General features: G+C 39.2%; 1 protein-coding gene across 8 annotated transcripts in view; it reads right to left on the minus strand.

Annotated features, from left to right (window-relative positions):
- Nucleotides 1-26,462, minus strand: part of TEC (tec protein tyrosine kinase) — a 52,805-nt gene that overhangs the window by 17,886 nt on the left and 8,457 nt on the right. For 7 of the 8 annotated variants that reach the window (XR_012623070.1, XR_012623069.1, XM_074822488.1 and 4 more), the window contains exon 2: nucleotides 15,188-15,370. Coding sequence is in view for 6 of the 8 variants with exons in the window: in XM_074822488.1 (XP_074678589.1) it covers nucleotides 15,188-15,325 (138 nt within the window). In the remaining 2 variants the exon portion in view is untranslated. Of the gene's footprint in view, nucleotides 1-15,187; nucleotides 15,371-16,096; nucleotides 16,115-26,462 lie in introns of those variants that run through there. The other variant, XM_074822484.1, reaches the window with a different exon arrangement.

Raw genomic sequence — 26,462 nt, forward strand, 5'->3', positions numbered from 1 at the left:
TAATCCACATCAAAAATTTTGACTTGCTAAGAACATCCAGTCCAGAATGCAGCTTATGAAAGATGGACACTGTTCACACAATGTGGAAATAATGAGGAATTACTGAATTGAGATCCTCCAATCCTTACTCGGCTGCCCTCTTCTCTTCTGAGGACAGAAATTTCAGCCCAAATAGCAAAAATCTGGCAAAATCATAAGCAACTGAAAACACAGTCTTATAAACAGAAGCAAAGAGCAACTTCAAATATACCTGCAATGATTTCACCACCCTAGAAACACAATAGTTACTACTCATGGAAAACATGGAAGTTTCGTCAGCACTTAAAACACATTTAGCAGTCTGTCTCTTATGTATATTGTTATAAAGAAAGTAAGCAGAGAAAAGATGCATGAAGAATTCATGCATGTCATCGTCAGCATCAGGAAGAATGACAGGAACTAAGTTCAGATAAAGCTGTAACAGAAAAAAACCAAAAACTAAAAAAAAAAAAAAGAGAAGCCCCAATAAGGGGCTTTTTAAAATTGGGGGTAAAAAAAGAAAAAAAAAATTAGGCATTTTAGTGAACTACTAAAAGTCAAATCACAAACATTACCACGAGCTGTAGTTATGCTGAAAAAATAATTTGCACCAAGTATGCAACCTTGGAATTTTGATCAAAAAAATCATTTTAAGTCTTCTGTTTATTTTATGGTATCCCCTTACTTGAACTTTGATTGCCTAAAGTAAAACATACATTTATGCAATTGCCAAACATTGAGTTACTTAAGTTTACAAGACTTGGTACAGCAGCAAGTATTGCTTCTCCCTCTCTTTGTCACTATGTGGCAGGCCTAGCAGCTTCAGGGCTGACAGGTTAGTCAACGCAGAACGGGAGGATTCAAACGAGATGTGCTTTTCCACAAAGCACAGAATTCAACACTCCACATAAATGTGTTGAAGACACCTCTCCAGGTCTTTTTTTCTGCACAACAATATACAAAAAAGAAAAAACGCTTGCCACCTCTGTAACGTATCTACGCAGCCTTCTGTGTCCAGTGGGGGTACACATATATTGCTTGGATCCCATCTACTGGTTAACTGAGGTTGTGGGACAATATGCATTGGGTTCTTTTTTCCTGGAATGACAGAAATTCCTTAGAGGAACAAGGTTTATTACTTTCTCCGAATCCCCCTCTCCTCCGAGACTCGGAGATTGTCATGCCAATTCTAGCATTCAGTGAATGCTCAAAAGGAGCATACATGTGCCAGTAGGACCAAGGACAGGAATCCAAACAAGATAATCAATTAACATTTAGGAAAATAATAAAGCAAACCTCCTGATACACAGCACACCATTCTAGTACTCTTATTTCCTAAGTCATCCCTTTGACGATTTAAGTTGGTTCAGCTGGCTTCACCATGAGATGTTAAATTAAGACAACTCAGAGTTGACCCACCCTGCAATCCAATCCAACAAATTAAGCCTAATGTCAGAGATTTTTCTGTCTTTGCATACTTTACAGATGAAAGAAAAGCTTACATATGTGAAATTAAATTAAAATATACTGCTCCATACGTGTCTCAGATTGCATCAGAGGCAACGGTTATTCATGGCCAGCAGCCTTCAAATTCTCAGGTGTGCAGCTGTGTTTAGATCAGCATTTCTCACTATTAAACCAAGGGGCACAGGAACAGGAAGGTATGACTCAAGAAGAATGCTAAAGAGACAACTCCAATTCCTCTCACCTCCCTACTTCAATGATTCCCCTTTACAGTGGGACATCTTGTACACCATCATTGTGTTGCATTTATTCTGCATGTCAAACTGCTTGCTCTAGACCCAGGCAAACAGCAGACACAAAATGCAAAATCAAGAGAGAGCTCAAGCCCTGAAGTAGTTGGGAAGTAGACATGCAGGCATGAACCAGCTATGAGAAATCCACCCACAAACACTCTTTCCAACAAGTGACCTCTGCTACAAAAGACAAAATTAGTACAATGGCTAATTATGCAATGTCAAACCATAGGAGGCAGAGGGACATTTTTCATGGTTGTTTTTGGAGCTGGAAGATGGCTAACGTAGTAGAAAAAGGCTAGATTCACCATAGAAATAGTAGTATTTCACCTTCACATTCATGCATGCTGTCTGAACAGGACACAAGTATTCACAGAGGATCTGGAAACATCACAGGCCAGTGAACCCAAGGGACCTATCAAAGCTGGTCCACCCCTTTTCTGAAGATAAATATATGCCTCTAGAAGGAGGCCTATAGAAGGAAACATGGTTCGAACAGTAATAAATATCCCAGCAAGGATAACAAATAGATAAAAACATGTGCTTCAAAGTCACACTAAAGGTTGTGTGTTTGGTTTTTTTTGAATGTGTCTTCTTGCTGAAAATAACAAAAGGGAAGTGACTATACAAAAACTACTATACAAAGCTTCTCAAAATGCAAAATGCCATATGTACTTCATACTTGCCTATGCTTCAAAAACTTTATTTATAGTTTTAGAAGCCCTGCTCCTTGCTCACAATGAGGATGGCCAGTCTGGGCAACAAGTCCTGTTTCCGTGCAATGCAAAAAGAATAAGCTAGTCCTATTATTTAACATATAAGACAGTAATATCAAGAAGTTATAAAACTAGACCTACACTGTCAGATATGGAACAAATATATGATGACACAATTCCTTTAAAAAAATAATCTTAGAATACGGGAAGACAAGAAATATCTAAGCATTAGATAAGCATACAATCAAACAGCTCATCCTCTGTACACTTGGAATTACTTACTCCCCTGCTAATACAGTAGCTTTAGAGCTTAAGAAACTCATATTCCCACTACCAGATAAAATGTTTCTTCAGTGTCTTTCCTCTTTGCTGATGAAGATATTGTGCTGCTTACTCTCAGAGAAGTGGGGTTATGGGGTTAAACAATACAAAGGACATGCCATTTGCAAAAAAAACTCAAACCACGCAGAAGTCAGCCTGGCTGTCAAGAAATAGCTAGATTTTGTCTTGCCCATGCTCTCTCTCTATTGTTCATACTATTTCTTTCTCCCATGCTTATCCCCATGTAGGAAATCCTGGTGTCATTAGCATGTGACCAACCGAACTTGTGTTTTCACGAGTATAGAAGGTCTCGGCATTACTGACATCTCCTTTTATGGAGCTGCTCCGCAATTTTACAAAACCTCAGAAAAGACTGGCTAACCTAACACCCCCTGTAGAGAACCTCTCTGGTAAAATATGTTCCAAAGCCAAATATAAGGGTGGTTTTGCACCTTTTAAAAAAAAAAAAAAAATTAAATAGCATTGCCATTTAGTGATAAGAAGCACTGGATACTGCTGCAGTTCCCTCTTGAGAGGCATTTTCACCCAAGCAATTACTGATTATGCAAATACAATTACTGTAGTTAGGTGTTAGATGGCCAGATTTTCCATCCCCTTATTTTCCAGTATGTCATATGTTGAACAATGCCCTGCCTCCTTTCAATTCATTTTAAAAATTATTATTGTAAGCAAAGTAAGTATCAAGTATTTCTATTCACCTTTCCAAAATGGCTAGAATCAAGATAAAAAGCAAGAGGTGATTATTATTCTGATCTAGCCTGATCTGACTCTTGGGAAGAATTTCAAGAGGAAAAAAAATACAAACATAAATGAGAAGGAGAAAATCTTAAACTTTGTCCTGCAACATAGGAAAGCAAACATCCTTTACCACAGTCTGGCTGCTCAGCAAATGCCAACCACCAGCACTGGAGTGACCAAAAAGCACAAAAAGAAATTTTCCGTAGTAGCACTAATGCAACTTCCTAACCATGACTATAATGCATTTTCCATAATCTACTCTTCTCCTGCAATTGAGAGGTAGTCAAATGTACACAATTACAGTTATGACACATTGCTGCAATCCCATAAGACAGCAATGTAAATAAAGGACACTCCACCCATATCAGGCCCTAAATCATCCACCACCTTTCACCTTTCAAAATAACTAGCACATATCTTCAGGTTCTTTCAGACAAATCTCCTCTTCCTGGTTTTCTGTGAAGTCCTCACAGAGCTCCAAGCCTGGCCAGCCCAGTTGTAGCATTTCTGCCGTGTCTTCTCCCCTCTCAGAGACATTGCTCTGTCCGTAGGGTGAGTGACACCTTTCATTCAGCCACCCCTCTAACACAGCCTTCATGCTGTCTGAACATTAGACTGAGACAACTTGAGCCAAGAAGTCCACGGGCATCACAGGCAAGTGACCAGAGCCTCAGGACAGGACCCAAGAGGTCACCTAGTCAAGGAACCAGCTGCTTTACCTACTCTTTCAAGGTTCAGATGATGGAGTCCATGAGTACAGAGCTGAGGGGCTTTTTGCCTTTGAAGATTCCTGTCCATCACCAGTTCATCTCTCTGCTGTAAACTCTTACTGCTCCACCAACCCTTCATGACAGTCCAGGCTTTTGGGAACCTCATTCTTCCTGCTGTTCCTGCCTTGAATCTCACAGACAGGTGAGATAAGTTTCTTTCTTGAAACTTATTGCCCCAATCCAAATGCAGCACTGCAGCTGATGCCTTATCATTAGATTGTAAAGATTCACATTCCCGTTTATTCATCCTAATGTTACATTTGCCTTTTTCACAGCAACATGGTATCATTGATGCATATCCAGCTTATGATTCACTATCCTGTCACCCAGGTATTGCTGGGGACAGCCTGACACTTAGCTACTTATTGACGTTCCACATTTGAACATTTCAGCATTCCTGCCTCAACTTTTACCTTTTGCACCTGTACACACTGAATCACATTCCACAAAAAAGCCAAGCAACCAAATGCACCACACACCTAATCCCAATATACCACTTTCATTTCTAGACTTGTTTTCAAAATGTTTGCAGCTCCTTCAAGTTTTATGTCACCTGAGAACTCAACAAGCCTCTATTTCAGCAACAATAACGCTAGTGAAAATACTGAAATACAAGACAGGACACCTTATTCAAGACAGTCTTTCAATCTGAAAACAAGTCACCAATGCCAACTGAACACTGTACCAGTTTCCCATGTGTTCTGCAATCAGACTTACAAGAGGTTTATATAGATCATTTCTAATGCTGACATCTGAAAATGTCTCATACAACCTTGTCAAAAAACCCTTACTGGAATGAAAACACAGGATATCTGCTGTTTCGCTGATACCCATGACACTTGTTACCCCATGGCAGAAAGAACATAGACAAGTGAAGGGTTTTTTATTTTTGGTTCTTGTCAAATCTTTGTTGTCTTATGTGCAATTTTGGTATCTTCCAGGTACATCCAATAAGCCTGTTTTTTTCTAGCACTGTTCTGGAAATTACCTTCATGGTTTGCAGTTTTTCAGCTTCGTCTCTGCACTCTTAAAACTAGGCCTTCTCTAGCCTTCCAGAATTTATCTTCCAGCTCTTCCTTCTTAGCACCTCTAAGATTCATCCACTTCTGTCTAGTCATAAGGTAAATATTCTCATCCATGCCTTGTCAGTGTCTCAGCAACTACAACCTACACTTTTCAACTTCAACTATGTCTAATTTGTTCCAACTCAAACGCCAAAATTCTTCCAGAAAGGTAATTACTGCAATTTCTCATTTTGTATCACTTTTCTCTTGATAGATATTATAGAGAACAGGGAATCATTACTGCAACATAACTTTTTTTACAATTTAAACTTCTTTATAACTTGATCTTTTCAAGTAAGCATTCCCATGCATCTGTTAAGCTGTGTCCATTCACACTAATTGCTTTAAGCTATTTCTCTGATTTGAGCAGCTTTCACTTGCACCTGCTTAAAATTTCCCCAGCTGTGCCTACTGTTATCTGTCTTCTCTTGGGTTTTCAGCCAATATTTGGTGTCTTCTGTATCATCATCAATACAGTAGCTCCACCTATGAGGAAAAAAATTATTTTAAAAAATTCTTTTCCTGAATCTGGGGCGAGGGAGGTAACTGGAACAAACAAACCAGGAAGGATGGAGCTTCATGGTTCCCAATGCCAACATCTACTGCTTCCCAGTAGACCTTCCATCCAGACTCTCTCTGTGAGACTTTTCTTCTCAGATTCTCTCAGTTGCTGTCCTCCTGACTCATTTTAGGCCCTCCCAAGAGGTATCTGGGGCCTTTGCTGCAGAACAGAGTCTTCTCTTTCAATCACCTTGACAGTTCAAAATGCTGACCAGCTTTATGTGCAGCTATTTTTGACAATTAATTCCTACTGTTTGATCTACCTAAAAGAAAACTGATTCCTCACTATATTTTTTCTGAGCAGTGGCTAGCTACAGACCTAGATCAACCCTCATCTTCCCCAGGCTACCATACAAAAGAGGTGTAGGCAACTAATCTGCAGTAACATCTCATCAATGGTTGCTTTGCACCATGTCTCTACTTACTTGTTGGCACATCTTATGCTTTGATAAGCAGCTCCTCAGTTGGACTGGGTTTTTGCTCTAAGTGTTCACTGCTGTTGTGGGGGACTAGCAGCTATCACAAAATAACTGAATCAATATTACACAGCTTATATAAAATTTTACATCTGTGTATTAACTTGAAGAAAGACTCAGCTTCCCACATTCCTCTCTCTTATCAGAGATGGATATCTCACAATTCCATTACTCTAGCTGACCAAAGGGATCTGTGTATACAAATAACAACGCAGGTACTGTTATATCAACAAAGATGTCTAAGTTTGCTTGACAAACAATAACCTGAAGAGTATCCATTGGTCAGTCATCTACAGATTACCAAGTCACTTGCCAGTTCTGTCTTGATTTATGTGTAATCAAGTGCAAAGGAAAGAAGTTAAAATTAACTATTTTCCTAATGCTGCTAATCTGTAGAAGCAGTTATAGTCATTATAGAGTATTATAAAATTAGAAAAGGTGGCTACTCATTCTGAGTTAGCATTTAAATATAGATCTTCTGAAGAACTTTGAAAAGCCCTCTATTCCATCATGTATTTTTATTCTTTAGTTTTTCATAAGAGATACAAACACAATATCCTCTATCAGGATGCACATGACAGGCACCATTCTAGGTGGGATAACTTGTACATACATAGTTGTACATGCTTCACAACATAATTTATGCTGAAAACCACTGTTACAAGTTCATCATTACATCTTTAATTTCTTATATATATATATAACTATATAAAAGCACATGTGTTTGTGCATGTCCATTTTAAACAATCCACCTATCCTGACTGCATTTTAAAAATTTTGATTCATTCTTTTTCTGAAAATGCTGGGAAAAACTGTATTTAATTGCATTAAAAATTGCTAACCAGTAAGAGTTGAACTGATCTAAAGCCACAACCTCTCTTATAGACAGTTGTGAAGGCATATCCCCAGTAAGTACAGCTACACGACTTCTACATGATTCATGTAAGAAGTGTATAGCCACTTCTGTTTCCTAGAGGTGAAACAGCAGCCAACTCAGTCCTCTTCCAGGTCTAGCTAGAATAGGTATTGTACAAACTTGCAAGTATTTTAAGAAGGCTCCATCATCACTAGCTATGACTTAGAAAAAAAAAGGCTGTGCCTATCTACTCATTTCAGAAGTTATCTTACTCCACTGCTTACTCTAATTTTCTAATGTAATCAGAAGCATTTTAACACTGAACTGTGCTTTCATTTATACAAAGAATTAAATCACCTAGGCAATGGCTAAGGAAACTATATAAATTGGGGTAATTCAATAAGTTAAAAATAATAAAGGATAAGCACTATAGGAATAAGCAACAGTAGAACCAATACACATTAATCTTCTGTTTAAAAAAAAAAAAAAAGAAACTAGGATAGCCTTTTGGAACTCTATAATGCTGTTATGCTCCAAAGGAAGTATTTGCACAAGATTAGTGTTGCAATAAAGCTACACAATTTTACCCTGAAACCTGCAGCTTTAGCATGGGCCCCAAAGCTTTTAAAGTTATTTTTCCTTCCTTAAAATATCACCACGGTATTTTCAGTAGTTTCTGTCTCCTCTCTATTCAAATTACAAGAACCCCACGCAACTCCTGCAGAGAGTCCTTTTTACTTAGGAAGAGAATTTCAAAATTAGCAACCCCCAAGAATGTTCAAGGTTATTTTCTGCCTTTTTAATAAAAATCCAGTTGTTTTTTTGTTAGTTTTAACAGTTGTTCTCTTTATGAAAGATAGTTTTCACACAAGTCTGATCCTGATGGCAAATACCACTACTGCCAGTGAAGATAAGAGCACTCTGCACCTCCCAAGATCAGCTCATCAGAAAGCTGCCTTCTACCTGACTCCCCAGAAGAAACCTTCTAAATAAGACTCAAACATTTTCCCTCCGGGGCTATTGTTTGCCTTTTCTGTGGAAGCAACTGGCTTCTGCATACTAATAAATAAGTGCTGTGCCTACCCCAGTATCCTCTGTGCAGCCCCCCCAGAGATAATGGGGTATTGTAGCACAGACTCTCCCCCATTTCGTCCTCCCTTTACTGCCGCAGACTCCCATTCACTCAAACACATGCAGGGTAACCATGGGGACCAGGATTTAGCCTATACCTTTGAAAACACAAAATCAGATATAAGCCTTTTATTGCTCTAAACTTTAATCCATACAGTGGACATGAGCAAACAATAAGGATGCTAAAGCTTAAAGCAATTTCACCTTCATGAGCTCATATTCATCAGCTTCATACTTAAGGTCAGTGCAAGTTTCTGTGCGCTGGAAAGGTTAATGCAAACATGCCACGCTGTATGTGGGAGGACAATAACCAAACCACACACATCAGCACACTTTCAAACTAAAAAAACGTCACTGCTAAGCAAGCTGAGAGAGAAAAAAATACCACAGTGAAAGGGAACACTCCACAGCTTCAATAGATATGAGGACACTAAGAGTCCACACATTGGTAATAATCTGTAAAATGATGACTGGATCTGTGGAAGCACCACACTCATGAGAAACATCAATATGAAATTTTCAAACCAACAAACTAGCAGGACATCTCACTTGCGCAAACCAGCTCCTTTCAACTACTCCAGTGACAAGAAGTACTTTAACACCTATGTTCATTATCTTGCTTTCATCTCAATGACTTTCCCTTACCTAAAATGCCATTTAGAGCAAAAACCTCTAGTCTAGCGGCACTTCTAAATCAAGTGAGCTGCTCTGTCAGCATGATCTAACTAAAACTTGTGTGAAGTAGATGTTACCTGCTATCACGACTATTCTGCAACGCAGCACTAAGCCTGCTCCAGTCAGGGCCATCTGACTGCCCTAACATTTTCTCACAGTTCAGGGACATTTTCTGACCATTCCTTGAGAAAGAATTCACAACCGTAAAAGTTATTGCCACACAAAGAGAAAGAGGATAAACCCAGCGTACTTGGTGGACCACTCTGGTGGATGCAGTAGCTTGAATGCTGTTTCTGCATGGTCTGTCCTGCTGGCTAACTCAAGAGGAATAAAAAAATGCTGTTCTTTGCAGCAGGTAAGCCACTCCGCAAAGCAGCGTGTGAGGCACTTGCACTGTGGGACACCAGTCACCAGGCATACTAGTAGAGCTGTAAAGTGAATATTCCTTTCCATTAAAGCTGTTCAGCTAATATTTACTGAAGTATTTCCAATTGCAGGGATAAGATGGACTCCTAGATAAACACTAAGGTTTGATTTTCCAAACAGTGTCAGCTGAAAGTGTGAATGCACCACACCTTTGAAAATAAACTCCAGAGCATTTTAAGTTGAATATGCAAGATGTGAGGACACTTTTGAAAGAAAATGGCCAAACATACCCAGGGCCGTGCATATGTGAAGTTATTTCCACAAATGCCTCCCTGTATTTCAAATGTACACTCCCTTCAAGATTAAATTAGCAATTTGGGAAAAGTCATACTAAAATTTTAGCTAAATTTTTGCTTGTCAAAAATAGAAAAAACATTCCAAATTAGATTAATTACTGCATTAAATATTTGATTTTCAGACAAGTAGGTTTATTTTAAAATTACTTAACTTTGCTTATTAATTTCCTACAGATTAGTATTTTTTTTATTTCTTAGAAGATAATAGCTCAGGAAAATGAACAGAAGCATAACTGAAGTAGTATGCTGAGCTTTCAAACTACAGAAAATTTGAGAGATTTCCTAATAAAATATTTCACACTAGTGTTTCCTCACTAGAGCACTACATGCCTTTGCTATACAACCAGATTACCTGAAGAAGTTACACTGCAATCTAGCTGACACCAGGAAGCATAGTGCAGAAATCCTCAAGAGCAAGGGCAAGTTTGTGCAAAAATGACTATTACCTCTCACTTCCAAACTGCTGTAGTTACTACTATCTACGTAAATCCATTTAAAGTTGGCTTGGTAAGTCTACAATTATATTTGAGAACACTGTACATATCTTAAATCCTTCTGACTGCAGCATATTCAGTTTTACAGTACATCTGCGTACTCAGAACAGGAAGACATTTTACTTCTCTATTTTTATACATTTATGATCAGTATTCTGTGCTTGGAGGCAGAGTCAGTTATTTCTTTCTACAAGATTTTTTGTCTTCATTACAAATGGAATCCATCACATTCCGATCTCTTTAGCCACTTTTACAACCTTAAGGGAAAAAAAAAAAAAAAAGACAGAAAATACTCTTTCCAACCTTAAGGTGATACATCTCCCATTTTTTTAACCAAACAGTATAATGCCCAGAAGTAGTCAAGCCATAAAAGCCAAGGTCCTATTGGCTTCCTACACAAAATAAGTTTCCCATGACATTACTAATTGTAGAGCTTTTCACAGGTGACCTAAACCAGGACTCTCCTTCCTCGGGGTTTCTGTGCTTTGAAACCAGTCTTGAAATTCAGCCTCTTTATTGATTCTGTAGTTATGCTTCATTGATAGCTCACGCACCTCCTCCATGACCTATAGTCCAGCAATATTTCTAAGTACAGAAGCTATATTTCTCCTTCTCATGGCAGCAGTGCAGCTCCAGCTTCACTGTAGGCATTTTGTGCCCTGACAGGGTGCCTGAGCTGCTTAAAAACATGTATTAAAAGGTTTATATAGGTTATGAGCAAGTTTAAACAGGATTTTACCCTGTTGCTAGTAGTCATGCTTATGAGATAATAATTTATTGCTCCAAGTAGGTATATGGCACTTTGTCAAGACATAGGACAGAAAAAATAGAGGAGAGAGCTTCCATAATTTGCAGTTTCTGGTCAAAGAGCAAGTGATCCCCTACCACCGGCTGCACAGAACAGGGTCAGTTAAACCTCTCAGCAGCATTTACAAAAATATTTGCTATGGCTGACTGCTTTCTGTTGTCATAAATATTCTACTTCTGTCACCAGACATACCAAGTATCTAATTCTGTCACCTTATTTACAATCCTGACCTGCCCACACTGAGTATTGACTGATTTGGTTAACGAGATTTAATTTAATCTTGTTTTTAAAAAGAAGTGGTATGACTATTCACATGACCCACAAACTCTGGGTTCTTCTTGAATTCTCTCTACTGAATTCCCGTAGAAGTTAAAATGGTAAAAACAAGAAAAGACTTCAGTTTCACCAGCGACCACACTGGGAATCATACACACTTGCCTAGGGGAGCAGAACTCAGCCACCCTTGGCAGACTGCTACCACTGCAGTTATGTGATTAAAATGAGGGTGTGGGATCCTCTTAGCCTGGGATTTCTATGTTTATCTTACCAATCTGGACTTTGAATATTGCCAAGCCTGAAATGAGATCAGTCTGTACCTATCCTTTCATCTGTCATATCTTTAAATTCAACCAGCATACACAGTAGTCACATTTATTTCAGCAATAAATCTCCCAACTATTCAGAGGGGCCAGAATTATTTTAATCTCTAATAAGTTTTTTCTTTTTATATAAATTACTTCAACCAGAATATACAACTGTCTTACTGTAAATACAAATTTGCAGCCATCATCGACTTAAAAAAAATCAAAAACCAAACAAATGATAAAAGCCCCAGTTTTTCCATTTCAGTTGCCCAGTGACACAAAGGAATTACTGCTGTGTCAGAGATCTCAGTCACGCAGTAATTATTTTTTTTCAAATAGAGACCAAGTATTGCTGTGAAAAATATTCAGTGTGCCCCTCTAAGATCAGAGCTCATTATTTTCAGACAATATTGTTAATAAAATAGAATGCTGATTAATGTTTAAAATAATCTGAAGTGGGAGGAAGAGTGAAAATTAAAAGGGTTTGAGGTTGGAAAGCTATGTGTTATGGCTGAGCCAGTCTAACCACCTGCTGATGTCAACAGCCAGAGCATCCTGTCCTCCTCCTCCACCTGGCACCGCCTCTGGCACTTGTTAGATCCTGCACCAAGCCTAACACGGCTTGCTAACCCAGCAGAACACTAATCCAGCAAAAATAAAACTGGATCAAATATCTTTCTGCTGATTAGCAAGGTTTTTTTAAGAGCAGCATGGATTTCAAGAAGTGCCAGGACCAATTCAAGCAGATGGGGGAGGCCTGCAAGGCTAGGACATGGATGAGATGGATCTGCCTGTTTCAGCAGCAAACTGCTAGGCTAGCGTGGGTGTAATGTATATTTTCACCTCAACTGTCCTTATCTTAGGCTGGAACCTTTTAAGAACTTACTGCCTCCACAGCTGAGGGCACTACAGGCAGCCCTGCTCTATCTCACTGCAAATAAAACTGATAGATAGTTTAAACCCCTCCTGAGACAGATCCACTCATCAGTTTCCTAGAAGGGTATTTTAGCCAGAGGACATTAACCTGCAGGGAAAAAGTAAAGCTGGAAAGGGAAAGTTGGAAGTAGCAACTTCTTAAAGGGTGACAACTAGACCTGCAAAACCTGTTAGTCACATTTCTATTTGCCCTGCATGTAAGCTGACAGAGGATAAGCATGCAAGACATGTTTCAGAGGTCTTCTTAGCCCCCACCTATTTATTCTCAGGGTGGGGGGGAGCATTCTAGAAAAAAAACAAAACAAAACAGAACAACAAAAAACCCCCAAACTACAACATTCAAAGAAGTACATATTTTAACTCCACAGACAGTAAAAATACACAAATTCATATTCCAGAGCGGACTGAAAACTGATTGAACAGCCAGAGCCAGAGGGTGGTGGTCAGTGGCACAAAGACTAGTTAGAGTAGTTGGGAGGGTAGTAACTAGCCCTGTACCCCAGGAGTCAATATCAATACTGGGTCGAATCCTGTTCAACATCTTCATTAATAACCTGGATGATGGAGCAGAAAGCACCCTCAGCAAGTTTGTTGATGACATAAAGCCAGAAGGAAAGGATGATGAGCCAGAGGGACATGCTGCCATCCAGAGGGACCTCAACAGGCTGGAGAAATGGGCTGACAGGACCCTCATGAACTTCAACAAGGAGAAGTGCAAAGTCCTGCACCTGAGAAGGAACCACCCCGTGCATCAGTATATGCTGGTGGCTGCCCAGCTGGAAAGCAGCTTGTCAGAAAAGGGACTGGGGGTCCTGGTGGACGTCAAGTCAAATATGAGCCAGCAATGTGGCCTTGCCACAAAGAAGGCAAAAGGTATCCTGGGCTGCATTAGATAAAGTATTGCCCGCAGGTCAAGGAAGGTGATCCTTCCCCTGTACTCAGCACTGGGGAGGCCACATTTGGAGACCTGTGTCCTCTTCTGGGCTCCCCACTACAAGAGAGACCTGGACATACTGAAGAGAGTCCAGCAAAGGGCCACAAAGATGATGAAGGGACTGGAGCACCTCTCCTATCAAGAGTGGCTGAGAGAGCTCGGACTGTTTAGACTGTAGAAGAGAAGGCTCGGGGGAGTCTTACTAATGCATATAGATGCCTGAAAGGAGGGTGCAAAGAAGACAGAGCCAGCCCATTTCCAGTGATGCCCTGTGACAGGACCAGAGGCAACAGGCACAAAATTAAATACAAGAGGCTCTTTCTGAACATCAGGAAACAACTTTTTTTTTTTTTTTTTTTTTTAACTGTGTGGGTGCCCATGCACTGGCAGATGTTGTGGAGTCTCCATCCATAGAGATATTCAAAAGCCATCTGGATACAGTCCTGGGCAACCAGCTCTAGGTGGCCCTTGAGCAGGGGGCTTGGACCAGATGGCCTTCAGAGGTCACTTCCAACCTCAGCCAGTCTGTGATCTTGTTCTTAATCCTTGACGGGGCCTGAGCTATATTCAGAGTACAGCAGCTACAACAGACCACTGTGATCTTGGAGCATGGTAAGTGAGTTCAATTCTGCTGCAAGCACAAGCTCTGGCAAGAGAAACATGCTTAGCAAGCCTTAACTTTTCTGTACCCCCTTCTTTCATCAGAGGTAACAGCTGACACAAGAGTTTGCAGAGTTGTCTCCATTAAGTTTTATTTGTTGGATGGCTTCCCAAGGTGTAGAGCATGCTTCATCAGATACTGCAGCCATTCTAATCCCCTTTTGCATTGTGACAAATCTGAAAAGCAGCCTCAGTTAAGTGGAAAATCTCACCCCCAGCACTAAAGATATGACAGGGCACTCTGGGGGCAGGTGACCTTGATGAAACTGAGTGAAGCTCATTTGAAAGAAATGCTGGTCTGAAGATTTGCCTAGTTTAAACTGCTGATTTCTGGTGTAACTGAATTTACACAGAAAGTGGTAACAGGGATAAGCTGCTTGTGCTGTCAAAGATAAACTGCTTCTAGCTTCATTTCAATTACAAATTTACATGATCCACTTTAATGGATCTCATCTCTAGCAAACTTAGTCTGCAATGCACTGCTCCTACCAAGTGTTTTTCCTCCTGTTTGAATTCAGTTAATTCCTAGCTGTGAAAGTAATGGCCTTCACAGTAAACATGCCCACAAGAAGCTACGATTGTAAGTTTTTCTACCTTCTCTCCACTTTGTGATAGCAGTGATCTTTCATCTCTCTGGAGAGAGAAAGAAATCAGTTTTGATGACCAGCTATAAAAGCTAGTTTATCTTATTTCTGGCATTCTGGCTATGTACTACCACTGTGATTAAGAACCAGTTCACATTGACTACCAGATAAGTTATCTGCACCTCTGTCAATGTGCATTATAAGTAAGAGAAAAAAGAAATGGCAGCTCATGTTCAATGGCACCCATGAGCATTGCCCCCATCTGCTCCTGACAGTATGATATATGGTAAGAAAAAAGCCAAGAGTATATAAAAGCAAAAAGGAACAAAGGCACTTTATAGTATAAATCAGTGTTACCTACCTCCGCTCGACCTTCGTAATATGTTAGCATAGACTTTGTAAGTACAAAAAGCCTCTCTTTGTAGTTTAAGGGAGAAGTCCTCTTCTTCTGCTGTGATCTTTTAATCAAAATCTCTTGTAGGATAGTAGTCATATTCATTTCATCCGCTTGTCAGCTCTGTTTCTAGCCATTGAATATCAGTTCCTGTGAAGATGAGAGGAATAAATCATTACGATATCTTTGGGGGATCACAGAGCTGGAGATTTCTGTAGTAAAAAGAACTTCTACCTATAAATGAAACTACCTGAATATACAGAAAGCTAGAGCTCACCCTAAGCATCTGGAAGTTTACAAGAGTTAATTATTAGACAAGAAAGTTCAGGGTTTGCTCAGCTGAGGGCTGCACTGGAATGTTCCCAGGAAGGCAAAAGCTGTACCTGACTGGGATGAAATAAGGGACACTGCAGCCTACATCACAGAAAATATGGGTGAGAAGTCCAAAACACACTCCAGACAAACAGCAGTGTATGACTGCTCTTCACCACAAAGTCCTAATGTGTATCAAAGTTTTAATTGCTAAGGTCTGCGCATACATAAATGCTATTTGCAAAATGTTTGATATTCAAAATTGAACATGGATCAGTAAAAGTGATTTTGAAAATTCACCCCAATTATATTAATGAAAAATTTCAGACACAAATGGTCATTTAGAAGATGTCAATTTGAGAACAAAGAATTAAGTCTTATTTTTCAGAAAGTGCTAAGTATATGCCCTCCATCTTCTATTCAGAAAGACTTCATGCAAATCATCAACAATCTAAGTAATTTACTGACAGTTCTGGTAGCTCAGTAATGTCAAGCTGCCTTAAAGTTTTACACTGTGATTGATACCTGTAGGACAGACTTAGGAGTACATAAACACAAACGCACCCACAGTTACTTTGTTTGCAAATCTGGCTCCAGCATCCTGCCAGAGACATCATCAGGTGATCTCTCTGTTCTTTGCAATGATGCCAGCTTAGGACACAGCGGACCTCCTCCCTCATCTGCTCGCTGCCACCTCAGCGTGCCACTCTGCCTTGTGTGGGTGTGAGTGTTCCTCCCGTCGGGCTGGGAAGCAGGCTAGGGAAGGGATCCAGCCAGACATTTCATCATGCACCACAGACTGCTGCCTGCACAGACTTAACACAGGACGTGGCATGGAGGCAGGAATGAAAGGTGTGGGGGAGCTTGTGAAGAAGCTGTTCCAGAAACTTTTCCCCTCACCCCATTACCTTTCCCTTTGCTAGCTTTCTGCCAGGTCTGGCCCTCACTTCGAGCTGTGCTCTGAAGCCAGGGCATACTGCAGGCACAGACCTTGACCGCAGCTCTGGCTAGAGCAGCACGGCTCGAGGCCAGGGGCCACGGCTTGAAGAAGGAACAGCAGCATCTGCTGAGGCACCAGTGACTACAAATATCATGTGTGCATGTGTGGAGGGGGCAGGGGGATAACCCAAGCCAAATCCCTAGATAATCACTGCAGGTCTCTGTACCAGTAGGAAGTTTCCTTCCAACCTATGGAAAAAAAAAACCCACCCAAAACCAAAACTTTTTTCATTTCTCACAGGGCTTAATTTATGCACCTATTTACTACTTAAGAGTATTTCAAAATTCACCAGGGTAATGTATGTACATTTTTCTCTGCAGGCAACATAACTTCACGGACAAAAAAGTGCATTTCACAGTATTGTGCTGAGAAGCTTGAAAAGCCGCAGGCCTCCTCACAACATTACATTACAAAAGAAAAGTTTAAATAAAATTGAATGCAAACAAATTCACTTCAGTGCCTCTCCTTTTGCTTTGTGCCTAAACATGTCATTAGTTGTTGTGACAGTATATAAAATGACACCCTTTGCTTTCTAGTCTAGTCCTGATACCACGTTTCACTCCCTGTTTTGGCCAACTAAGCTCTTGTATCCCCACACTCCTGCCATTTCACATAGCTGGATGTAGTTGATCACTGCTCTAAAATAGCCTTTTCTTTTCAAGGTATATATCTGTATATGCTAAAAAATTAATCTGTGGTTTACGTGGAACTACAAAATAAGACCAGGTTAAGATGCATAAGTAAAAGACTATAATAGGATTGGAAATGGTCATTATTATGAATAATCTCTTCTTGTTTCTCTTCTTTCTCTGATGCATACATACATTTTGTTGGTCATTTGTCACACTGCATTTCTGGGAAGAAGATAGATCTTTTTAAATTAGTAATTGTCTTGAGTGCATCCTTTAATTATTAAAGCTACCCAATTCTGTTTTATTGCCCTTCTAAAAATAAATTGACAGTCTTGAAGGTAATTGCAGAAGGAAAGATACTACCATGAACTGAAAATTGTTCAAAGAATTAAAAGTCAGTATTAACCTTCAGACCACCTTAAGGCACACGAAACTCCCACTCAAAACAACCCTTCTGTTCTCTGTAGTATAAATTCTCTGTTGGCACTTAAGAAAAACATAATTATTATCCTTCTTAGAAACTGTGATCTCAGAGATCCCCAGACCGCTACACTAGAGAGCACAAGAAGGATTCAAAATTAGCTATGATTTCAAATTTCAGTATTGATAATGCTAAAATATTTCATTTCCCTACCTGCCCTCTTTGGTCACATTAACATTATACACGAAGCAAAACAAAAATCCTTTTGACAAAAATCAGCATTAAAAAAATAAAAACATTGATAATGTTATTGGTCAATGTCTGCACCTGGTTGCTACATCTCTGCTATGGAGATCTCTGCAGATTAGAACCAGTTTCCCAGGTCAGAAGATCAACCTTTGAATCTGCATTTAGTCACAGAAACTTGTTTTGTTTGGGGTTTTTTCCAAGCCAGTGGCTCCAGCCACATTTCTGTTTCCATAAATAAGGCTCAGGACAACTGAACCCTCACCTATTATTCTGAAAGTTCCTTTACAAAATTGCTATACTTCACTGAGAAGCACCTGTAACAGCCACCCTTACCTCTTATCAAACCTATACATTACTACTTTTTCTTCAGTACAGTTTTAGAAATTTTCTGCACTTCTCCTCCAAAAATATTCCATTGTTCCCAGACCATCAGGACATGAAGCTGTTTGCATGACACATTGTTATCTTGTCACAAACAGCTATGGGATTTTTGTGCTGCCACCCATCTAAACTTGTCACGGTATCACTCCTGCCAAGGACTTGCCCTGTTCCCTGCCAACCTGAGTTACACAATAACAAATATGATCTAATTTGCACAGATGCTGAGTACTTGGAATTATGACTGAAATCAGAAAGAGTTACAGATTCTCAGCTTTTTTTAGGGTGGGAAAACATTCTCAACTTTAAGTAATCAAAAAGTCTGCATCCTTGCATTGATCCATCTTCACATTACACAAATATTCACCTCTATGGCCATGATGTCACCACACACCCTCCTCAAAGCAAATGAAAACAACTGTTAAGATAAATCTGCTAAGTCAATATTGGTCAAGATGTACAAAGTAAGTTTTTACTTGTAGACAGAGCTTCTTATGCATGCCACCTTGCCTGGTTTTCACTGGGGAAAACCAAGGCTTTAAGTGATGAGGTAACCCCGGCAGTTGCAACACTACCCATGCATCTCCTGGTTCCCACTCCCAGCTCCTGGATTGCATTTGTTTATTGAAACAATTAGTCACCATAAGCCAGTCGGTAAGCACATGTAACATTCAAACAGTTGAATAAACATATGAAAGTCCCAGTGGAAGTTCTAGTGAGTAGGAAAGAGAAAGTGCACCCCAGTCTGACCAGGGCTTCTATGACCCAAATACATTAAGTAATGGTCACTTTTTCTGGAGTGGTTCAGAAGAAAAAAAAGCATTCTGAAAAACACACTTAGCATAACAGTCATAAAACAAACACCAACAGAAAACATTTGTCTGTGTCTGAAAAAAAAAATTAAAATCAAGCTGGAATTGTGTTTTCTGGGTTCCAAACCTTCCCTAGTGATGGTAACATTTACCTAGAAATTTAGGTTCTTCAGTGCCAAGTCTTAACACTAAGCTGATGGGCTGCTATTCAAGACAGAGAATCCCTCTAAGAAATCAGCATTCGCAGCTTTCTGACTTGGGTTTCATGCATCCTGCACAACTGCTCTTTTTCAGATTTTGGCCCCATCAATCCAAACTGGTAGTAATTCCAGATCTGCATATCTAACATTGAAAACATATCACCTAGTGCAGTACATTAATTAAAATGATGTAATCATCACTAATTCAATTTAAAAAAAAATAAAGCATCAATTCTAAGTACACAGATGGTACCTTGTAATTCTGACTCAAATCTGTAACTCTTCCAGAATATTTTTTTTCCTTTTTTTTTCTTTTTAATTAATTCAGATCAATTTGCTGAGCAGGTTCATAATGTGTCCCTGCAAACAGCTGCAGTGGGGTAAGTGAACAGGCAGCACACTGCAGATCTGGGTAGAGAGCAGAAACAGTGCAGAAGGAAGAAGAAAAGGAGAACTCCTTACCCTTGTTTTTTCTGCTGAAACTGCTGTTGCTTTATCATGAAACTACAAACCAAGTTACATGTGAATAGTTACTTACATGAGTATCCAGCACAGACTTATTTGAATAATTACTACTCAGTGTGAGCAACCAAGGATTGCAAAATGTGCTCTTGTGCTTCATATGATAGAAAAGTCTTTTTGCCCCACATCCAAGGTTGCAGATTCAAACTCAGAAAAACACAAGACAACTGAATAAAAGACAACTGCTATTCATCCCTGTTCAAATGGTAAATTTCACAGAAATACAAATACAGAGAAATATACTTGAGCATAATCTGTCATAATTTTAAAATTGGAAGAGAGGGTAATTACTGCAGTGATATGTGAAATGTATCATATGCCAGAAAAAGGAGAAGTAAAAAATACTTGGATTTGCTTTTCTCCTCTTTTTTTAATAGCAGACTCTCAGAAACCACTTCTATCCTATGCAAGCTTTTTTTTTTTTAAATGAAAGAAATGCAATTGGGTGGGGCTACTTTCAAATAGATTTCAAAATTATACCCAAAGGTTTGCAAAACCCTAGTCTCTGTTTGAATATCAGCCAAAGAATAACTGGCTAATTTTATATATATCATCAGACATTGTGAAAATAAAATTCATATTTGCCTGCATTAAATTTAGGTTAAAAAGTAAACAGGCTTGGGGGTAACTCAGCGACAACTCTTTGACTGGAGATTCTGAGATAACCATGTGATGTTGCAAAATATCCTTTGTTCAACTGAAACCTACTCATGTACACACGCAGGAGGAGTATTTCATCACAACCAGCATAGGTTTTCCTAAATTCCTCAGAAACAGGTTCACTACATTTTACAAAATACAAGCATTTGTTTCCTTTTAGCATTATAACTTAGATAACTGGGGTAAATGAAGTGAGGTAAGTCCCTCTTCCATAGAGTCAGGTGGCATCAAGGTGGTTCATCACACCAAACCAGACCATCAAATCATCAACCATCACAAGAAAGTAGAGCCAAAGTGCACAAAACAGCTTGGGAAAAATGATAAGAGCAGCAAAACCGTTTCTTTCCCCTTACAATGATGAATTCAGATTTAGGAGAATGACTAAGTTATCCTTTCACTGCTTTATAGTTCATCTTCTTCAATTCTCTCATGAATAAATTATTTAGGAAAGGAACCTCTGCTTCATGAAACAAAAAGTACATTATTACCATCCATGATGTAGAAAAATATGTTGACGTGACAGTTTTTATTTACTGCTAACTTTGAGTTAGCAACACTATGGGATACCATACAAAGGATGGACTGATCAATTTTCACTATGCTCAACAACTTCTTGTATTTTTATTCATTCCTGTAGAGCTGAGTATTTGTGGCTTTTCTTATTCCTTCCACATAAAAGCTCTGCAATACCTATAAACTTGGACTGACTATTTTGCCTTCAGTTTATTCAGATCAAAAACCTCTTTAGCATTTGTAATGTTCTTTGCTGAAAGAAAATAAAGCTGAAACTTAGTTTGGGACATAGGAAAGCAAGGCACAAAAAAAGACTTTGAAACATCAGTTAAAGTAGCAAAATGCAAAAGTTTTCTCAGCTTACTGACCTGCACACACTTTCACCTGTCCTTTCTAAAGATAAAAAGCTTTTGAATGTGTCACTGCCTCAAGAAATAGTACTAGCGATAGAGCAGGTATTCAGGTCTTGCACTGAACACTATCCCTAACTTCCCATGTTTGTTCTGTTAGTCAAAAGGTATTATGAGTTCATCTTGCAATTTCATTGAAGACAGGCAAGCCTTCCTCATTTCTGTACTAAAGATAAGCAAAACCCACTGCCCAAGAGTTGCAAATCTTTCTGAACATGAACTTGCTCTTCTACTGTATTTATTACCTGCAAAGTGACATTGGTACAGCTGTAACATCTCCAAACCTGTGTTCTTGCTGCTCTTCCAATGCTTGTGAAAAGTCTCTGTTCTTCACCATCATCTATGTAGATTCAAATTTAACCCCTACCTTCATCCACCCCCTTTTTCTCACACAGAGTAATAGTATGACATGAAAAACTGATTGCTTATGTTGTTGGGGGAAAGAGGTCTTTATATGTATATACATATATAGAGGGTAGTTCTAATTCATCATGTTCATGGGATAGGTAATTAAAAATGTATGTAAAACCATACACAGAAAACCTTTAACAGCAAGACAATCTCAAATACCTGCTGGTCTAATTTTTTTAGACTTGAGAATATTAGATAGTTCTGTAACCACATACATAATGTGGCTTTGCATCACCCTCTGCTCAGACCATATACAGCAGTTAATGGTTGCTATTATTTCCATAATAATGCTATCAACATTAGCTAGTATTGTTAAATTCCACTCCAGCATCCAAAAGTACCACCTTATTTTTTGCTGTAGACTATGAAAAGCTTTGAGGCCAACCATGACTGAACAGTGCTTCCCACATAAGAAACCCAATCTCAATCCTTCTGCAGGCAGAACTGACCTCTTCTACTGAAAACCTGTGGGTTTGAGCTCACAAGAAGCCATATGCAGTCTGACATAAACTAAAATATCCTGTCTGTTGGCAGGGTTTACTGCATTTACACAGCTTCCAGATGAGATCTTTGCATATTTGGTGGCCTTAGCACACAGGCAGACCAAACTTTTGCAACAAGATAAACTTATTGCCAGCTGGGCCTTCTGACAAAACCTCCTGCAACAGCCAGCAAAATGGTATGTGAGATAATTAGCTATATTTTCATTATCACACATTTGATTCAAGCAAAGGAAGATTAAAATTAGAGAAGGCAATTCAAAAAAAAAAAAAAGCAACTTCACTTTCTTTTTAAAGACTTTTTTCTGAGGGTGGATTTCTGATTTTTGAATGAGGGAAGCAGTGTTATCACAGTGATGAATTTAAACAGCTGAATGAGGATGCTGTCGCTAACTATACATACTGCCTGGTATGGCATTTGTTGCCATTTCCATGATGCCTAATTCACACTGTTCAGACAAGGTCCAAATCCAAGCCAGTGAATATTTTTATTCACTGATATTTGATATTAACCCTTAGGAGGGAGACAGCAGATTTTCCCAGGTCCAAACTTTGTTGCTCTATTTTTATTTCTAAATATCACGTATGAAGTACAGTGAAAATGGTAAACTTCATTTTCTGCTGAGGTACAGCAGCTCTTACCCACTGTGCTGCCATCACCACGACTTCAGAACGCTGCAAGGAGTTTGACTGGAGCATAAAGAGATTTGGTTTTTTGCTTGTGCAGCATAAAGGTCTGGTGAAGAATATTAGTTTGGTTCACTTGCACAAGTATAACTGGCCCTCAACTGATAGAGAAGAGATAAAAGATAAAGCATGAACAGAAAGGGAAGGTCAGGGTCTGAACTGGGAGGAGCTATGTGGTATACCGGTCTTTCTTACATGTCTATGTACCTTGTTCTGGCAAGTATTTTCGAAGAAACATTAGAGAGGAAAATCAAAGAACTGACTCCAAACCAGCATGGCATTAGTCTGGAGGAGCAGAAGCTCAGAGAGAGCAGATGCTATTTACTTCACTTCTGCACAGGGCAAGGCTACTCCACGAGTCCCCTGCTGGCTCTGCGGCACCAGTTGGGCATTCAGTAAAGCAGAGCTGCTGCCTCAGTCTTTTTCCTAAAATCCCCTGACAACAAGAATGGAGGAGAAACAGTAATACCCACTTACTAAAGAAACGGGCAAAAATGAGATTGGCAAAGGAAATGGGTGACGCTTGTGCAAAAGCTTTTCTTACTTCTCCAGGAAGCTGGACATTTAGAGGGCTGGAAAAAATAAATGTTCTATTAAATCAGAGGTTGAACCTAGTTCTGTTCAGGAATCCTAAAGCTCACCATTAAGTAGGAGGTCAACTGATATCGTACACAAACTGCAAATCTAAAAAAAGCAAATCAAATATAGGCGGAAGAGCGCTAAAAAAAAAAAAAAAAAAAAAGATCAACGATGCCTCAGGTTATCCTTCTTTTAAATTACTGTAGTCAGTTTAATTCACTTTCTTCACAATTTGTTTTTCCAAATGTTATACAATCTCAGGTAAGCATGTGATGTATCACACCAAAAATAAGCTCAATTTATTTCAGTATTCAAGATACTCTTTTGACATGGTCTAACTAAAATACTGTCATACATACAAATGATGACTTGCTTTATGCACAGGGAATGACTAATACTTCCTCAGTTAGTTCCCTTTCCAAACACTCTAAGATGAACTTTTTCCCCTAAACTAGAGACCTACTTGTTCTCCAACTACTAAAGTTAACACTTTCTGCTCTGCCAGCATACACAACAAGTAACTTATACCAATACAATGACCCTATCTCTGCACCAACTTGAACTTGATCACAGTCCTGCTTTGTACCACTGGGCTGACATACCTCTTAAAGTGGAGAATGGTAGAAGTAAGCCACTTATTAACCATCTAACACCACTTCTCCTCTGGTCCCAAGTCCGTTCATTCTGGAACCAATCTTCTACAATAACATTTCAACAATAAAAGCAACACCCAGCCTTCTAGATCATTACCTGCAATCATCTTAAAAGCTACCAAGAAAACGCAATCAGTGGCTGAAGGAAAGCTTTTCTGGCTTGAACATACTTTTCCAGCAATAAGCAAACCTGAAATACCCCTAAGGAGGCTGTCTGTTCTCTGCACCAAAGGACTGTCACGGCAAAGTGCCACCAGTACAGAGATGAACATCTTGAGCCACTCATTCCGGGGTTGACATACAAAGAATGCCATGAAGTTTGATAAATGCTTTATGAATTAAAAATATATTTTCCATGTCTCACAAGAGGTATGTAGAAGTGCTCTGTAGGTACATCCCACACGAAGTAGAAGCAGGCATCAATTATGACTTCACTTCAACCACTCTCTGTCCCAGGCTACCCTTAAATGACCTGATACACCTTGCATATGTAGAAGCACAGTGGGTCACGGAGCACCTATAATTTCCTCAATGCCTGCAGGAAATCCAGTGATACGGATACACAGATTTTGAAATTCATCTTCAAAAGCCAACCTTTAGTTACAAAAGCTCAGACTACGCAGTCCATTGGAGCTCTGCTAGACCAGGTATAATGATCTGACAGTGCTCAAAAAGGTAGCAATTCACCCTCGCAATGTGCCAGCCAGTAGTACAATTAATGAGATGAGTTTATCTGGAGAAGTTCCTCAAAACTGAATTGAATCAAAACAGCATCTTTTAAGACACCCTGCAAATATCAACTATATATTTGCTGTTTATTGCTAGGGAAGCAAGCTATTTACCTAGCAACCTGTCAGCCACTTTTTGCGTTTATATTTTATTCACAAGAAATGTAAAGGAACTTTTTATTTCTTCAGGGAAACTACTACTTCCCAAACTGATATCAGGCTGTAGCTCTTTATGTGTTTGTCTTCTAAGATTATTTCTAGTATTTCAATCAGATTAGTCAGATGGAACTGTCTCAGCAGAATTCAGGTATAAATCCTTTCATCACTTCTGCAGTGCTCTTCAAAATATTCTTTTTTTTTTTTCTTTTGCAGCTATATAGAAACCATATTACTTGACAAAATGGATAAAAACCTTGTAGCACCTGCAACATAAAAGCCAGCTGAGTGCTTTATATCTACAGAATGACAGCTATACATGCATCCTTTAGCCTCAGTGCAAAGGGACAGCTTTCGTAGAAAAACTAGGCCAGACCCATCTGTAATAAATTGGCTATGTCCCACCCAAGGACTGCCTGATCATAAAATAAGCATACGGCTGGGAAAAACTGCGAAGAAGCCATGAGGTCAGGGGAAAACTGCAAAAAAATAGTTGGCTTTCAAGGGAATTTGTAGGGGCTTTTAGGCACGCAGCTTGAAGAAGCAGCAGCTACCTCTGGATAAGTACTAGGTTAGGAAGAAGTGATGGCTGCTGTATTGTTCTTTCATATTAACACCAATTTAACAGAACTAGATGAGATGGCCCTGAACCAGCTCCATTGTGGAGTGTTGTGCTGTTACTTTTTCCTGGGTTGTTGAAGACCACAGTCTACTCTCCATGTTGCTAAAATCATGATATTCTTTATATCTTTTATCGAGCATCCACCCTTCTAGGTCACTCATGTACAGTAGATGTGAGCCAAGTCTACTTCACAGGAATAGTTGTTAACAGCCCCATTGTAGGCACAAAGCCAACCATTCTCTCTCTAATAAAATAAGCTTAATAAAATCATATCCTCTTTTTAAAAGTTAGCCTTTTAGTTGCTTTTCAGATGGTCTATGAAGAACATCTTAGCAACAAGCTTTAATATTGAAGTTCAATACTGAAGTTTCACTGAGGTTATCTGAGGCAAGAGTTAACAGGTTTGTAAGCAAGAGATTAAGCACTGCTCTCATATGCCCTGTACCCTCCACCAGGAGCAATTCCAACATTTGTACACCAGTATTATGCTTTTAACGAAATTAGACATGCAGAAGACATAGCTCAGGTAACCATATGCTATGTGGTAAGATGCTAGCAAAATGTACTAAAAATTTATATAACATGCTTTCCCCACCCCCCATTATAATGACTGTTTAATTCAAATCAAATATACCAGAAACTACACTATGTTTAAACACATTCATTAATAGGGCCACTAATAAGAAAAACACACACTTATATTAATAACTGGTTTTAAATAGAGACAGAAACAAGCACCCGCTAGTAAGAAATACTTCAATAATAAACAGGGGGATTTCAGCTGAAGACAAAGCTGT

The sequence above is a fragment of the Strix aluco genome, chromosome 4, assembly GCF_031877795.1.
Source record: "Strix aluco isolate bStrAlu1 chromosome 4, bStrAlu1.hap1, whole genome shotgun sequence".
Classification (NCBI taxonomy): Eukaryota; Metazoa; Chordata; class Aves; order Strigiformes; family Strigidae; genus Strix; species Strix aluco.